At 36.4% G+C, this 16,002-nt stretch overlaps 5 protein-coding genes across 6 annotated transcripts in view; all 5 read right to left on the bottom strand.

Moving 5' to 3' along the window:
* Nucleotides 1–4,785, bottom strand: part of LOC143461342 (dynein axonemal heavy chain 5-like) — a 38,124-nt gene extending 33,339 nt beyond the window's left edge. Inside the window, exons 1-11 of one of the 2 annotated variants that reach the window (XM_076959238.1) lie at nt 4,624–4,785; nt 2,996–3,174; nt 2,598–2,723; nt 2,252–2,377; nt 1,950–2,052; nt 1,692–1,793; nt 1,335–1,450; nt 1,109–1,178; nt 767–912; nt 390–515; nt 22–294 (exon numbers count right to left, since the gene is read on the bottom strand). In XM_076959238.1, the coding sequence (XP_076815353.1) occupies nt 22–294; nt 390–515; nt 767–912; nt 1,109–1,178; nt 1,335–1,450; nt 1,692–1,793; nt 1,950–2,052; nt 2,252–2,377; nt 2,598–2,723; nt 2,996–3,174; nt 4,624–4,729 (1,473 nt within the window). In that variant the 5' untranslated portion in view covers nt 4,730–4,785. Of the gene's footprint in view, nt 1–21; nt 295–389; nt 516–766; nt 913–1,108; nt 1,179–1,334; nt 1,451–1,691; nt 1,794–1,949; nt 2,053–2,251; nt 2,378–2,597; nt 2,724–2,799; nt 2,888–2,995; nt 3,175–4,623 lie in introns of those variants that run through there. The other variant, XM_076959239.1, reaches the window with a different exon arrangement.
* Nucleotides 4,786–5,200: 415 nt separating this feature from the next.
* Nucleotides 5,201–9,129, bottom strand: LOC143458662 (F-box only protein 7-like). Its single transcript, XM_076955509.1, has 11 exons — nt 8,881–9,129; nt 8,525–8,662; nt 8,079–8,220; nt 7,722–7,904; nt 7,416–7,554; nt 7,128–7,220; nt 6,909–7,007; nt 6,514–6,617; nt 6,249–6,356; nt 6,003–6,159; nt 5,201–5,608 (listed from the first exon to the last, which is right to left on the bottom strand). Exons 1-11 carry the CDS (start codon nt 9,000–9,002, stop codon nt 5,316–5,318), a joined length of 1,578 nt encoding a protein of 525 aa, XP_076811624.1. The 5' UTR covers nt 9,003–9,129; the 3' UTR covers nt 5,201–5,315.
* LOC143458663 (pre-mRNA-splicing factor CWC25 homolog) lies at nt 9,060–10,603 on the bottom strand. Its single transcript, XM_076955510.1, has one exon. The coding sequence runs from the start codon at nt 10,601–10,603 to the stop codon at nt 9,416–9,418; it is 1,188 nt and encodes a 395-aa protein (XP_076811625.1). The 3' UTR covers nt 9,060–9,415.
* Nucleotides 10,604–10,642: 39 nt separating this feature from the next.
* LOC143458664 (TBC1 domain family member 7-like) lies at nt 10,643–11,937 on the bottom strand. Its single transcript, XM_076955511.1, has one exon. The coding sequence runs from the start codon at nt 11,931–11,933 to the stop codon at nt 11,055–11,057; it is 879 nt and encodes a 292-aa protein (XP_076811626.1). The 5' UTR covers nt 11,934–11,937; the 3' UTR covers nt 10,643–11,054.
* A 9-nt stretch (nt 11,938–11,946) lies between these two features.
* LOC143458665 (BLOC-1-related complex subunit 6-like) lies at nt 11,947–14,295 on the bottom strand. Its single transcript, XM_076955512.1, has 4 exons — nt 13,822–14,295; nt 13,387–13,544; nt 12,788–12,948; nt 11,947–12,622 (listed from the first exon to the last, which is right to left on the bottom strand). Exons 1-4 carry the CDS (start codon nt 14,045–14,047, stop codon nt 12,574–12,576), a joined length of 594 nt encoding a protein of 197 aa, XP_076811627.1. The 5' UTR covers nt 14,048–14,295; the 3' UTR covers nt 11,947–12,573.
* Nucleotides 14,296–16,002: the final 1,707 nt, after the last annotated feature.

The raw sequence follows: 16,002 nt of genomic DNA on the forward strand, positions 1-16,002 counted from the left end.
CTGTGTTTGGTGCTTTCCAACCTTAACAAACAGTGACGTCATCCTCTCTGAAGTGTTGTAATATTGTGATATGCTGTGGATCATCCTTATGCTGTTCATCAAGCTTGGAATGATCTCAACCATATTTCTGGGGTCACATTTACTAAGGGGCCCGAAGTATTTATCGAGGGTGTAAAGATATTTCACGTTGTCTTTGGCTTCGTTGGCGGCATCTGTGATTCGACTGTCTAGTGTCACCCAGTGTCGAATACATCGTGATTTTGCAGCATGAACGACTCCGACAACTGTTTTCACCTTAGTTAAGACAAGTATTTTAAGCTGTGGCTGTTAAGGTGTCAAAAATATTAATCAACAATAAAATGATGAAGAAGACCAAACTCTTTCCTCACCCGAGGTGTCTTGATCTCATCCAGCAATGCATTGAACTTTGACATTCTTTGCCTCCAGTGCTCCAGTTCTGCTGCAGGTCCAATGTCATCCGCTTCTTTTCGCATTTGCTCGCTCTCAGCGAGAACCTGACAGAGAAAAAACATCCCAACTCAGGGACCATTTAACTTAATAATTATTGGCTAAGTACGAATAATCAGGAAGGATTTCTTAATGAAAATGAACTGTGCTTGCGTTGTATGGGGTGCAAATTAGTCGTCCAGCTTAAGTTAACTACACCAGTTTAAAAGCAAATATAATTTAGTCATTATGAAAAAATGTCGTATTATTCAATTCATGATACATATAACGATGCAGTAAATTGATTGCTCTTTGTCACCTGATCAATCTGCCTGCACCAGGCTTCCACCACCCCTTCCAACTTCTCCACGAGGTCCGAATTTCTTGAAGCCTGGATATAATCAGCTGGAGCTCTAAAGCTGTCCAGGTTATAGCCAACGTCAATTTCTTCCAGCTCGAACTTTCCTTTATGGCAAAAACATGCAGAATACTTAATAACAGAATAAATGTAAACAGACAAATGTTGCCCAAGCAGCAAGCACAGCCCCAGCAGCACAAACTTTGGTTAAATTTTTTCTTGTTTCTTTCTTTACCATCCAATCTTATCAGAATAACAAATGAAACTAAGTTATGGCCATGTCTGACACAGAGGTCGACTTACCTTCCAAACTGATACGGGCTGTAGAAACAACATTGACAAATTTTTCCACTGATTCAATGAACTCATCAACCTGGAGATTAAGAATTAGAGTAAGAATGTAAAAACTTGAATTATTTTCATCGTCATAAAAAATAAATGCGCTATTAAAAAGGGATCATGAATTTTTTATACTCGCTTCTTTCAAACTATAAATGGATATTAGGACCTATAAAGGCGGGAAACTTACGACTGGTGACTTATTGTTTTCCTCCTCGGAAAGAGCTCCCCAGTTTTCTTGGACTCGAAGCGCCGGGATCATAATTTTGCCGAGCAGTGTCTCAATTCCCTTCAGCAATCCGCCCTCTTTAAAATCATTTTCACCAAAACACTTAAGTTTCACGTCAACGTTAAATAACTCTAAACTACTGTAATAACCAACAACAATATAATTCTACACAACGCTACAAGCCTATTCCCTTCAAATAGCACTTTAGCTCATCCCAAAGTAGATGCATGATAATGGCCTCTTAAGCTTAAGTATGAGTGTAAATATCAAAACTTCAGCAAAACTGAAGCTGATAGCGAGGAGTAACCTTCCTCTTACCCGTGCTGTCAATCATTCCAAAGTTTACTTCATTAGCAATGTTGGCCGTTGTTATTGGTTTCGTGATTGTCCTCACAAAGAAGTAGCAAATGCCAATAAGAGCTGTTTGGTGCAAAAAGCAAAGTTGATGTAAACATGCAATTTTTATGTAGAGGTTTACAGTTTTGTATCTTAGAAAAATTAACTTAAACAGAATTAATTGAGTTTCCTGACAAGTCTTGAAACGATATCAAACAAAAGACACCATCAATGTCATACCTTCACCATCACCATTGGTAAGGAACAATTTCTTGGTTGAAACACTTGGAATGACGCTTGCAACATCGGCGCGTGAATAAGCACTTTCGCGTGGCGCTGCATCCTGACGTTAACAAAACTTTACATTTATACAGATTAAGATTTATATTTTCTTGAGCTATGTATTTAAAGAAAGCAATTAGGAAACTGAAATGTTTATTATTTTGGTACAAATAACTAAATGCAGCAAACAAAGCAATCAAAGCAATAAGAAATGCTAAAAGACTCTGTAATAGTTAATTGAAAACATGACTGCAATAAACCTGGTAATAAAACATTAACTTTCTGGCTCCATTTGGTTCAAAGAAATAATCAATCAAATCAAAATGATCATCACCAACTATCTGGTCTTCAACTACACTGTCTTCAACACCAATAGCATCAGCAACCTGTTGATAAAATGTATATCAGAAAATGTAATGAGGTTGTTGGGTGGTTATACACATCTATGTTATTCATGATTTTTACAAATATGACGTGCAACTAGTAATATTATGAGACCAAGTTTTACTGAAGTTTTACTCATAATTTGAAGCCACGACATCACACAGAACCATACAATCATCTAAATTTCAAAGGAAAAAAATCATGCAGAAAATTCTCATCCACCTTTGCAATTATGTATTTGTGCCTTCCATCAAGTCCAGATCGTCTTTCTTCTCTGGTAGCTTTGGCCTGACGAGCCATTTCCTTCATAGCATCCCCAGATAAAACCATATTTTTCTTGTTTCCAGGCTAGAGCAAAAAGAATTATGTAATTGCGCTTGGAGTTTGGCCATACTGAATTGAGGAAGTTTTTAGAAAATCTTACCTTTCATTTTTGCAATAATTAACGATTGGCGATTAATAATACAACAGTATAAAAGTATACTACGTGCTATTTACAGCCTAGGTCCGGTACCACTTTAATAACAATAACCAGTTGGTGGTTATTTGAAGTTTGACTATAGGGGATAACCCTCTTTTAAAAGTTCTTTTTAAGATTTTGATGTTAATAAAATATTTACCGTTGTTGTGGTTGCGGTATGAGCATGGGCTTGTTGGGTAAAAGTCGCCAACCTCTTCCGACCGGTGTTAACTTGATCTTTCACCCTTCGTCGCTGGCTGCGTTGTGTGGGTGCTCCATAGACAGTTGTTGGAATCGTTGGGGTAGCTGCTTCCTCATTGGTACTGCCTTGGTCTCCATCTGTTGTGCAACGTACATGGAAGTACTGTCTTAAGCATTGTTCAGCAAGAATGCAAGAGCAAGCACGTAATTTTGATGTGGTCTTATGCAAACCTTGTATTCCAGCATATTAATTAAATGGCGATACTAACAAGTAAATTAATATCTTTCTTAAATTAATTATTCATAGAACGTCCTGACTAAGCTTTCGGGCTTTGACGCTTTTTCCCGTTCGTTGATTGTTTATGAGCATATTTCTTGTTATATTTTGCCATCACAAGGTTAGCACATATCTTTTCGCTACCCACAGCCAATGGAGAAATGCAAACGATATGATACGACGCTAAATTGTGCAGACGATGAAATAAGCAAAAATCGGTGCCTCTATTGCGCTAGAAGTATTGGCTGTATTCGTGGCAACTCGCAAATATAATAGATCAACGAGATTCAAAACATGTACAACCTTATTTAAACATTTTCCAGATTTAACCTTTGACATTTTAGTGCGTCATAAAAGAATATGACGCACAAGAATGTAACATAACTCGGGTCCTTTGTTGTTTATGTTAACTTGCAAAATTTGTTGCTCAATGCAATTGTGCGATTTTTCATATGACCAACAGTAAGCTAAACGTTTCTTAAACGATCAAGTTAAATCCTTGGAAGGCTTAGTCCAATTGACTTGGGCAATCAATGGCTTAAATTTATTTTTTGCAAAGACATATTTGCTTTCGCTAAATCAGAAAAACAATTGATTGATTTGATTATAAGCATAGTCTATCGTACATAGCCTACGTCATAAAAAAGGCTCCGGCACAAAAGTTCTCGTTTAGAAGATTCATATAAACACCAAAGTAAAGAAACAAGTTAGTAATCTAGTTGACCAGTAGTTTAGCAAGGTGTCTTTAGAAAGTTAGTTGAATCAAGACCAGACAGAAGATATTTTAGCGTTACCTAATCAGGATTGTTTTGGTAAGTTGTCAAGACGACAGATATCGAATTACCATCTCACTTTACAAAACAAAATCAATCGTGCGGGAAGACAATCAACAATTAGGCCTACGTGGTAAATCTATATCTAGTTCTAGAATCTAGATGTATAGTAATTTTACGTAATCTAACGGTAAGTGTAATAAATAAAATTGTTGTTTATCATATTTCAGCAAGTATTTTCTAAAAATGTCGTGTTAAGTTTATTAAAACATTGATTTTCATGATTTATTAATTTCAACAAACATTGCATTAATATCCATTACATTTTGGAAAATAATATAACGGACTCAATTTTAAATGATAACACTAAAAGATTTTGTAGCAATCATGGCCTAAAAATGACACTTTTAAAAGTACTGTAGTTAAAGAAATAAAATTTATTTTGGAACCATTGTGTTTACCATAACTTAATTTTTGAAGATAAATGTTTTAGAATGACATTCAAATATGAATGAAAAAATTATTAGCCTACATTACCTGGTTTAATCCCCGGAGGCGTACCAGTGTCCGGTTTAGGCGATGGAGGCTTCGTAGCTTCCTTTCCGCCAGCTTCATCACCTTCATTTTCGGCGAAACTTGACATTTTTCTCGATAATATAACAGAGTGTTTGCGATATTACGTTGTACTACGAGAATGATTTCGTAGTTTATCTTACATTGCTTTTTAAAGCCTGTTGGTGTCATGTTTCGCCAAATAATCTGGGACAATAAAAGAGAAAAAAGTCGTTTGGCACAAACAAAGAAATTCAAAACCTCTGTTCTGCAGTCCACGCTCTTCTCTAGAATAGTATAACACTATTTTGAAAATATCGTAATTGTAAATTCTTTTTTTCGCTTGAAGCAATGCTAAAATTTAAAGTGTATCAACATTGGCATTTCCCCGTGTAATGAATAATTAACTGTCATGGAACATCGTCGCAGCGTGCTGGTGTAAGAACACAGTCCTCAACAAAACAATACCAGGTGATACGGTGGCATGTTCCACTAAGATATATAAATGACAAGACTGTGTAAGCACTCAAATAAGCTCAGGTAAATAGTACGAGACATGAAACCACGTAACAGCAGGGGCATTTATTTCTTCACAGTGCGAACTAAACAATGAGTAAATTATGCGCAATGTACAGGGATGGCAAAAGCAATACAATGTCCGGTGTAACATACATGATTTAAATGAAACCCCCGAAACCCCCACCTCCAAAGCCCCTTCTGCCCCTTTGACCCGGCAATTGAGGTAAACCCGTTCCAGGACCTAAATCGTCGTCATCAAACATTCCGCCACCTCGACCTGGGCGAAAACCTCCACCAAACGGGTTCATGGGGTCGTATCTTGACCCCGGTAAAGGGTTACCCGAACCAGGCAGCCTAGGTCCTCGCATGGGGCCGAGTGGGTTGGGCTGACCCCGGCCTCTGCCCCCAAAGGGTCCATAGGGGAAGGCTGGGTCAAGATCGTAGTCGCCGCCTAAACACAAAATAACTTTTCTTTGCTGTGGCAATGCAAAGATTTCCAACTTGCGACTCAGGTTACAACACGAAATATAAGACCATATAACGACATGGTGTGAAGCTGGCAACTAGTTCCCTCGTTACTTATTCAAAACATGAATTTGGTTACCAGTCACGTGATTTCTTATTCAGTTACTTGTTTGCCACAAAGTCACTTATTCATTTAATTATTTCTTCTTAAATAAAGATATTTACCGATTTTCAATTAGTAAGTGAATAAGTGGTAACCAGTGACATCCCGGTTAACGACATCCATTTAAACCATGATTTAACGCATGAATCAACCATTTAAACCATCATTTAACGCATCCATAACGCATGAATTATGATTTAAATATTTGGCGGGTTACCGATCATTCCGGTTGGTTGTCCAGGAAATGGGACAGGGAGATCAGGGTAAGGATTATGCAGAGGTGGATATACGCCCTCAAACTCCCGCTCCCGTTGGAGAAACTGTCTTCTTTCTTGTTCTTCCTTGTTCTTCTCAAGATATCGAACCCGGTACGTCTTAATAGTTACATATGTGATGTAATTACGTCCTTTGTATCTCAACAAGCATAAATTTTAGAAGAAAACATTTATTTTTTGGCACTTACATCTTTCCAAGAATCTGAAACCGAATTTGGTCGAGAAGCAAAGTCTTGGATGTACAATTTCTTCCACAAAATATCTTCACCTGCGATATTATAGAGCTGACTGCAGGTCTGGAAAAGATAAAAATCAGTGAAACAAAAATGATCAAGAGCAAAGCGTCACCATCTGGTCATAAATATTTTGGAGTATTCACAAATAGCACTCGCAATAAAATGTTAAAGTTGATTTCGATGCAAATCGATAAAAATTAAATCTTTTCTTTGGCACCTGCGCAACCGCACATAGGCTCTTTGCATCCAGGCTTGAGATGACTCGAAGCAGAAGCTCAGGGAAGAGCGAGAGGAGTCCGTGAAGAGGAGGAAGTTTTAGCTCTGAGGATAGAGAAGTGGTTACTTTAAGTTAAGCCACAATGGAAAAGGACCTAAAAGTAGGAAATGTAACAGCAAAAACATTGAAATAAACCAATTGAAATCATTGCAGCCATGATGATAATGGTTTCAAAACTGTTTTCTTCACTGTAAGCGCCAAATGACGCAACCACTGGTTTCTATTATTTTCGTTGTGAAATTTTTGCTAAGCTTAGCAGCATACACTAATGACAATATACTGAAACAAGTAACAAGGCACATTGACTTCTATTGTTGGTATTAAAATGTTGCTACCTTCACGCATGTTATTGAGAGCCTTGTAAGCGATCCCTTCCTTGAATATATGGGAGAGTTTTGACATGTTCCTGTAAACAGTGCTGCTATCTGCTGGCTCTAAATAAAATTGCAAAGTTCCTTGCGTTATTGCATTTTCATTATGACAAGTATATACAGATGAAAAAGAACAAATAGAAAAACAAGATAAAAAACACAAATCCACAAAACATTACTTACTTGTGTCAGCATTAAACTTCTTTACAAACTCTGCTGATTTCACTTGCAACGTTAAAACTTGTTCTTCCATGTTTAAACATGGACGAACCAAACCTATAAATATGGCAGAATACAATGTGCAAATAAACACATAAAAGGTAGGTGAACAAGCTGATGTCTTAAAATACCAGTACTCAGGAGTGTGACCAAAATAATTGTAACAACATGCCAATACCATTTATAAAAGCTCACAGTATGCCAGGGCAGGTATAAATGCTGTATTGGGAAAAACCGCAACAAAGAACATACCATTAATTAATACAAAAGGCCCCAAAGGGTTGTAAGTGGTAGAAAACTGCAATGTTTCGGCGGCAGGATGATTGTAATCCAAACTCACAACAAATGACATGAGGGCAGTGCTTATATCGGATGATTGCTGGGTTGCATTCTAAATATTTTGGATGTTATTGCACATGTTATAACAAATGAACATTTGTTCATTACACGTAAATGTGTCTACGCATCTTCGCTAATGATTGCCAGTTTCATTAGATTTCTGGAGCTATGAAATATTACTAACATCAAGCATATAAGTCAGATATGGTTCAAATTAACCTGTAACACAAATCCACTTTCCAACATCAAGGTATGGAAGGCGACACAAATGGCGTGAAATTCATTTTGAACAGCAGGTAAATTGTACAAGTCTTGCAAAAAGATTGGTAACGTTTTTCCATCGATGTAATCTCTGAGAAACATCGGCCCAGAATTGTCATCACAGGGAGGATCTGAAACGACCTGCAAGCACATTACAAGGCAATGCAATGAGTGTTATTATCATCTTTTGCTTTTCGGGAAACATTCTTGCAGCACAAATAGCCGATTTTTGTTGAAGTTTTAAATCAACAGACGCAGATACTTAACAACTGTATCCAATATCTGTTAATTCCTAGCAGAAAGCTTTCCTTTCACCTGCTCATTTTCACTTCTTTCAGTTTCAGTACTTTCTGGTTCAGGTTGCGATGTTGAAGGTTGTTCTTCTATTACTGACATCATTGACTGCGTCGAAATTAGATTTACTTCAGACATCATTGCCTCACTTACTTCAGCATTTCTGATGATAGAAATCATAAACACTTTATGAATGTAAAATCTTAATCTGCATAGGGTGGAAGTTTAACTGTAAAAAATTAACAAATATTACAAATATAAATAAGCAAGTGTTGTGGGATCTAGTATCTTAAACAAAGTGCAAAGAAATCTGACAAAATAATCGAAAAGAACAATAAATCAGGCAAAATAACCACATCATCACAACATGAAATAGAAAACAATGGAATGTTTGCTTGTGACAAAAGAAGTGATTTATTTCACAGTTATTATCCATTATGACACGCGCATAGTTCAGGCAGACGTACTGTGATGCAACATTTCCTTCTTCTGTCATAATAAGCTTGACCAGATCTCCAGACACGACTCCAACTTCAATCAATTTCACTGAGTCGCTTCCGAGACTGGTTTGTCCATTTAAACTGAGTTCAAACTTTGCATCAACTCTATATGAAAAGACTTTGATTACCGTGTAGTCGGTGTTTGTTGAATCATCTTCGAAGCACAAACATCACGTTGCAATGTGTATGAAAATGACATCATTTTAAACACATTTCAAGACAAGTTACGCATAAACTCCGCGTACTCTAGTTATAGATGCATTTAAATTTATTATAAGCAAGTAAAATTGCAAATCTCTTTTTAATTGATGTCTGCAACTTACGCAACGGATAAGTCTGACAGAATGTCTTGAATCCTTCTTCTCACATCGCCTACAGTGCAGTCAAGGCCATTGTCAAGTGTCAAGACTTTTGTTTTCGATTTGTGACGTATTCTAAGCTTCATTTTGACACAGCATGTTAATAACAAACAGAACAGATACCGGTATGACTACATTAACAACTGTAAAACAACAAGAAAGTTTCGTAAAAAGGCATTACAAAGTTTCATACAGATGTGACATCACTGATTTGAAACAGCGGCTTTGAAAGAAAAATTGGGAAAATATCAGAGCTGTGATGAAAATTGGTGAAATAAACAGAAATTTCAGAAATCAAAATTTGCATAAAATGTAATCATGAATCAGTCTGCTGAGTTTGTTCATTCATAAATGCACTATTTTGTCATAATATGTCTCACCACATATTGTACGAGAAAAAGTATTAACGAGAGAATGCAAGTGCCATATTTATTCCAAAAACTGACATATGCTCAGTTTGGCAGTGAAATTTAAATAAATGCAATATGAATAAAAGCCGCTAATCTTTGGAAGCTCTGTCTAGTGTGTGTCGTTTTCTTCTGACTGTGTCTTCAAGTGAACCAATCGATGCTTGCTTCAGTTTCATATCGTGAAGAAAAGTTTTCACTTTTCCATCTTTCTTCATCCGATGATCGTGCAACTTTTTTATTCGATCTTCCCGCTCTTTTTCTTCTTTCTCCTGCTCTGAATATTGTTTCACATTCTTACCTCTCTGCTCGTTTCTCCAATCTGCATTCTGCATCATTTCTCGTCTCTTCTTCTCTAGTTCATCTTTTGTTAGCTTTCTCGTAAAACCAGATTTTTCCTTTCTCTCGTATTTTTCCTTCTTCGGATCAGGTGATGGTGTCCTCCGAGACTTTTTAACTGGTTTAGGACTATCTCTTTTGTTTACAACAATTAACCCGTAACCCTTCTTCTTGTTGAGGCTCTTCTCTTCATCTTCAGAGGTGGAAGATTTTGTGCGTCCTCTATCTTTGGATTTTTTTTTCTTTTTGTACGATGCAGAATCTTCGTCATCCGAATAAAGTTTCTTATAGGAGAATTTTCCTTTATGCTTGTCGTGTTTCTTTGACTCAAAACTGTGCTTCATTTCATGATGTTTTGCTTCCCTTTCACTTTCAGAAGATGATAATGACAATGATGAGTCAGAAGAGTCGTTTTCCTGCAAATCTTTCTCCAGTGCTTTTTTAAGTGCGGCATGTAGCTTTTTATCTTTGTGAGCATTTTCAAGGATCTTTTTTGATTGTTTTTTTGGAGGCTCCTCCTCGGAGTCTGATGAGCGGTAGTTTTTGGTTTTCTTCTTTTTGTGTTTGCGAGAGGAATGAGCCTTTTTCTTGTGATGGTGATTGCTCTTGCCAAGGTCTTTCACTAGAGCTGTTTTCAGCATGTTTTGGAGATGTTTACGTTTAACTGGATTGCTAAGAAGTTCTCTTCTTTTTTCATCTTCTCTCTTTTTTATCGCAAACAACGGATCTTCTCTCACTTTGCTCTCATAATCCAATCTCTCGAGGACAGTAACGCTCAGGTTCTCATTTGTTGTATCTTTGACGATAAAATCTCCTTTGTCTTCCTCCAGCTTGTTTATCCTTTTTCCTAATAAATAAGCTTCTCGGTCAATCGATGAATTGGTTCCCTCGTACATCCACTTAACATTGGTTGATTCATCTGGCACGTTCGAGTTAGCCATCGCTGCTTAAAGACGTGATAAATTGAAAGTCCTACACGATCTAGCAAGATAAAAACACTTTTTTATTGGCAATGATATATAATACTTCTTCAATTTGAAATAGACTTTGCAGAATTTGACTAGCAACATGATTTCAAAAATATTCTAGAAAAATAAAACCATAGTTTAGAAACAGATGTTTAATATAGATTTGATTAAAATCACACATATACGTAAATGTCTCTTCTAAATTTGCACACCAAATAAATGAGTAAGCGCCATGCGTAAGTAAAACTTAAGTACATGTACAATAAAGAATTAAACTTGCAAAAACTCAAATAAATACTTTTAGCAATCATTTTTATGATGTAAAGGTTTCATTGAACATTAAGTAAGACTTAAGGCAACTGCTTAGGTTAACATTTGCTTTATGCTGACTGCTGTTGCATACGTTCAAAACAGATCCTATTTATTAAAGAATTTTCTCTAATTTTTTCCACCTTTCAATTCCTTTATATACAATAACATCACTAGCTTCATCTGAGAATGGCACTGCAGTCAAAGTTTCATGACATTTTAGCAAAGTTTTCGCTTGTAAAAGATGCCTGTCAAAAGTTATTAGAATCTGAACTGCAATGTAAGGCAAAAGGCGTGAACCACGACCAATTAGAACGTCCCAAATCCTTTCCAGACAACCATTGCACTGGATAATTCCGGCATAAGAACGCTTGTACCACGACTTTATCAAATCATCATTGAAAAAGTTCAAATCATTCAAATGATGAAACAGCTTGCTGTGTTCTTTTTTTAAAGCTGATGTGAGTAAATTGTTAAATTCATCAATCTGAGCAAGGTAATTATTTCCCTCAAAGTAATGATAAAGCTTCACCGAAACCCAGTAACCTATCACCGGAGAATCAACAATCTCACTCACTGCTTGTGCGATTGAATAAAAGTTGTCGTGCCAAGCAGCGTGACGAAATGCCAGTCGCAGTTCACCGGTTTCCAGCAAATGCATTTTAAGAAAAACTTCCGGCAGATCAGTCTTGTCATCAATCTTCCTCATAACAGTCAATGCACGATTGAGGTCGTTATATTGTTCCGTTCGTTGAAGCATGACAAACTTGTGGGATTGCTGGTGGATGGGGAGGATTTTGAGGAGTATCTTCCATATCAAGATCCGGAAACTTGAAGGGATGGAAAAACGAATGCAAAAGTTTTCCAGATTTTTCCGGTCGATTATATCATCTTTCAAAATGGCCACGATCGCTTTTTCGCCAATTCCACGGCAACCAACCTTGTCATAATATGACACTCGGAAGTTACGCTTCCCACTAGTGTCATCAACCATCTTAGCCTAATGCCTGCTCACAATCAACAAAGAAAAAAATCAAATAAGTTCCATCGATTAATGAACTACCACGGTACTGTCTTTTCATTTTAGCATGACCAAACAAAGAGATAGAAATATACCCAGCACATTTATGCATGAAATTTAATGAAATGCACTTGTAACCATGGCAATGCATTTCAGTTACTGGCAAACTTAAACCCAACGTCAAAATATGAGATGGTAAAATGTTAAAAAAACTAAACCGTATATTTATAATCACAGAAAAATATTGCACACAAATAAGAAATAATTCAAAACCTCGCAAGGAAAAACATAACCGAGTGTAGCTAAAAAAGGAAAATCTACAGAGTGGCAAATCTGTAAGTATGTTTAAAAAACGTTTATTCAGTGTTTATGGGCTAAACTACACATTTATGTATATGAAATAGAGTTTGGTATAAAATTATTTGTATATATATATATATGCACTATACGACATATACATAAAATCCTGTGATTGGCAACTTCGAAAGCTAGCTACATTTTTCAGCAAAATTAATATAACATTAACTCTGTAGAACCTAGAAAGCAAAATACGCCAAAAGTTCAATTCAATCCTGAAAAAAATTCACAGTGTCCAAGAAGAGAAACATGAAGTTCAATGAACATTTGCCTCCAGGGCAGACACAACATCTTTTATCCTTTCTCTGGAAAAAACATTTCTTTAAAAATAGGCAATTAGAAAACCAACTAACCAGCAAACAAAAATTAAAACCCATTTTAAACTAAATTAAAGGTCGTTTCCAGTAACTCAGTAACACATCTTTAAGCAACTGGATAAAGCATACAATTCCACAATGCATGGAATTTACATTTTAGTGGCAAGTTTGTAAACAGGCAGCATAGCTTTGTCTAACTCTTCACAGTGAGCAATCAACGCATACATGGAATGTACTGCGTTGTCCACACGTGTACCCAGGTTGTTCACCACATCATTACAAGCTTGTGTGTTGGCAACAGAAATCGCAGTTATCTGTTCAAAACAAAGACTATTTTCACATACAGCGTATATAACGACTCATCTGTTTGAAACACGTGCTTTATTTTTTCCATACTTATGTAAACATGACAACGAGTTAAAGACGAAATAGGCAATAACACACTGGTAATTGACCACTCTGGAAAATTAAGCATGAGCACACACTATACTTGTTAAGTGCTGGCTATACTTTTTCACATTCACCCACATTTATAAAACAATTGCTTTGGGCAAATCTGTTTGAATGCCAATTTGCAATAAATAATAACTTCAAACCTCAGCAAAAATTTGGCTGCTACATTGTCATACCAAAGATGTTGTCACATTGTTCTACTAACACATTCAATTAGTCATAGAAAAGTGCCACTTTTTCCAGTCTGGGTAGGATGGTGGTGGGTGAATTAGTAAACAAGTTTAAACATACTGTACAACCTGGTTAAGCCTTTTTGTTAGTTCTGCCAAAACTTCATCAACGCTCTTTGAAAGTTTGTAGCAGTCGTTTTCGAGATCATCCAAAACATTTGGATTAACTACGTTGTGGTTTTTGGGAGTAATCGAAGCTTTTGCCATGGAAAGTCCACGATTTGAGCCTGTATTTAAAACGGGAATAAACCTTTAAAATAAAGTAGAGTTTTCCAGCTTTAGTCCTCACATAAGTACACTCTACCATTATAATGTCACACTAATAAATACAACGTGCAATTTAAATGAGTACCCAGATGACACCCGAAATTCAGCTGAATGGATACCAACTTGGCACTCGGTTTTTGATGGTAACTACAAAAACTTTGTATTTGTTCATTTAATGCTTGAACATGTAGTGCCTATTAATGCATAATCAACAATACAATACCAAATTTACAATACCAGGTGTTAGCTTTTCAATAAAATCGTTTGCGATGTATGAGGTTTTTCCATTTTCTTGTTTAACTAATCCATCACTGCTGAGAGGTTGTGTCAGTAAATTTGTTCTCTGTCCGACGATATGTCTCTTAACTGCTACTTCTGCTTCAGAAATTATTTCCGACGAGGTGGATTGGACATCTGGGCTGATGCTTCTTTCCGGAATTGGTTTATTTTCCTTAGCTGACATAACTACTCAATGTGAGATTTTCACTCTTAAATTATTTCATTTACTAATTTGCCTAATTGTAACTACCTGAGTGTTGAATCAGAACGGAACCTTCAAACCTGTTTGCATAAATATCTTTAAGAAACTGACCAAGAACCATAATTTGGACATTCTTTACTTTTGCAATCCCATATCAGCTCGACTGGAAAGTACGGTGAGATGAGAGAGAGAATTCTATTAGAATTCCTGTATTCAATGCCAAAAATTTTGGCGTGATGGCGTCCACTACAGCTTCAATTTTTGTTTATTTATTATAAATTGGCATTCAAACAACTAGTTTTTTCTTGTTTATTTATTATAAATCAGCGTGAAGATGAAAAAGTTTGGCATATACGTTGATGAACCTCGTGCGTGCAGGTGCCACACTTTCCACTATGCCATATCAGTAAAATAAATTATTACGTCAAGACTTTTCCCCTACTGCCCCATTACTCATTCCCATTTAGGCTTTGATGTGGCAGTGCAAAAGTCATTATATATGTATTGCGTTAACTTGGCGCAAATTTTAGCATTACTTTTCTTGGTCCAAGTATCTAGCACACTGAAAGCAAACTTAATCCTGGCTGCAGATTCGGGCAAGGGTGCACTTAAGTGCAGTTTTCATGAGATTAAGCAGTATAGGCTTGTCTACTACAGGTGCTTGAGATGTATTCGTGTATTAATGCACAAAAAGTTATCATTAAAAAGGAATAAGCCGGATTGGAAAGTTTGTGAAGTGGGCAGGGAAAAAAATTAATTGTGCGTACAATGGCTACTGTTACGTCTTGATTGCGCGGCGGATTTCTCACTCATAAACAGCAAACTTTCCAATCTGGGACAGAACTTCTTCGCATTTAGTGTTTCATTGATTAAGAGATTGAAATAACCAAGTTGTGTAAATTTATACAGAATAGTGCATCTAAGAACGCACTTCCAGTGCATTCAAACATTTTTGCGCACCAGTACCTGCCGTGTCTGGTTGTTTGCCGCAAGGCAAGATCTCAACGAAAACAGAACTCTCTGGAAAACTGTGCAGTCGGGCTGCAAAGCATCAGAAATTTCTGTAACCAGCAGTCCGTGCAAGCACACAAATTTTGGCGCTATGGGTAATACTTTAATTCTTTGTTTATTTAATATGCAAAACACCTCTATCTGTTTTCTTTATTATAAATCGGTGTGAATGTGTTAAAATGTTGTGTACTTGTTGAACTGCGCGTCATTTTATTTGTTGAATCGCGGAACCTACTTCCAGAACCACATAGGGTACAGTATGGATGCACTCTTAAAAATATTAGATTTACTGATAATTTCACAAACAAAACGTTATAAATATAATTGAGGTAGCCTACTTCTAATATTTATAGAGAAATCTTTAAAGTGTCTAAACATAGTTTATCAGCACTGAATTTTTCCCTACTACAGTAATTTTATTTTTGGTTCTACTGCAAGATTTTTATGCCACTACCTTCTTGGGGGAATTTCCGGCGCAAACTTACAAGACAAGATTGATCTTCACTAGGGCCCGCAAAAGTCAATAAAGTCAAAAATGTTTAAGGACCTCGTCTGACCACGAATCAAAGAATAAAGTTGTTTTCAGCACCTAAGGGATTGTTTCTAAGAAGTTTATAGGTCAAAATAAAGTCAAAATTTACAATAAAGTCAAAATTTTCAATAAAGTCAAAATTTGTCAAAATATGGCTTTTTACAAAGTTTTTGTGTTTCTTGAGAGTAATTCTTGTAAAAATCCTCGTGGAAGCATTGTAAATCAGGAACTGCGACACAATTAAACCATATTAACCCATAAAAGCAGGAAATAAGTCACAATGCCCACTTGGATCAGCAGTAACTTTTATCGCAAATTATCCATTGTTTATTCATTGTTACGTATTTAAATAACTCTTACAAAACACTTCCTCTTCATAAACGTGGTCTTTTCG

The sequence above is a fragment of the Clavelina lepadiformis genome, chromosome 5, assembly GCF_947623445.1.
Source record: "Clavelina lepadiformis chromosome 5, kaClaLepa1.1, whole genome shotgun sequence".
NCBI lineage: Eukaryota > Metazoa > Chordata > Ascidiacea > Aplousobranchia > Clavelinidae > Clavelina > Clavelina lepadiformis.

Bases quoted from the DNA above. Each gene is read 5' to 3' on its own strand.
- LOC143458664 (XM_076955511.1), bottom strand. From the start codon at position 11,933: ATGGTTGATGACACTAGTGGGAAGCGTAACTTCCGAGTGTCATATTAT.
- LOC143458662 (XM_076955509.1), bottom strand. From the start codon at position 9,002: ATGAAGCTTAGAATACGTCACAAATCGAAAACAAAAGTCTTGACACTT. The intron at 6,618-6,908 runs GTAGCAACATTT...CTCTATCCTCAG, and splicing joins TCTCAATAACATGCGTGAAG to AGCTAAAACTTCCTCCTCTT. The intron at 5,609-6,002 runs GTAACCCGCCAA...TTTTGTGTTTAG, and splicing joins ACAACCAACCGGAATGATCG to GCGGCGACTACGATCTTGAC.
- LOC143458665 (XM_076955512.1), bottom strand. From the start codon at position 14,047: ATGTCAGCTAAGGAAAATAAACCAATTCCGGAAAGAAGCATCAGCCCA. The intron at 13,545-13,821 runs GTATTGTAAATT...TTTTAAATACAG, and splicing joins TATTGAAAAGCTAACACCTG to GCTCAAATCGTGGACTTTCC. The intron at 12,623-12,787 runs GTAAATTCCATG...TGTTTTTTCCAG, and splicing joins TACAAACTTGCCACTAAAAT to AGAAAGGATAAAAGATGTTG.
- LOC143458663 (XM_076955510.1), bottom strand. From the start codon at position 10,603: ATGGCTAACTCGAACGTGCCAGATGAATCAACCAATGTTAAGTGGATG.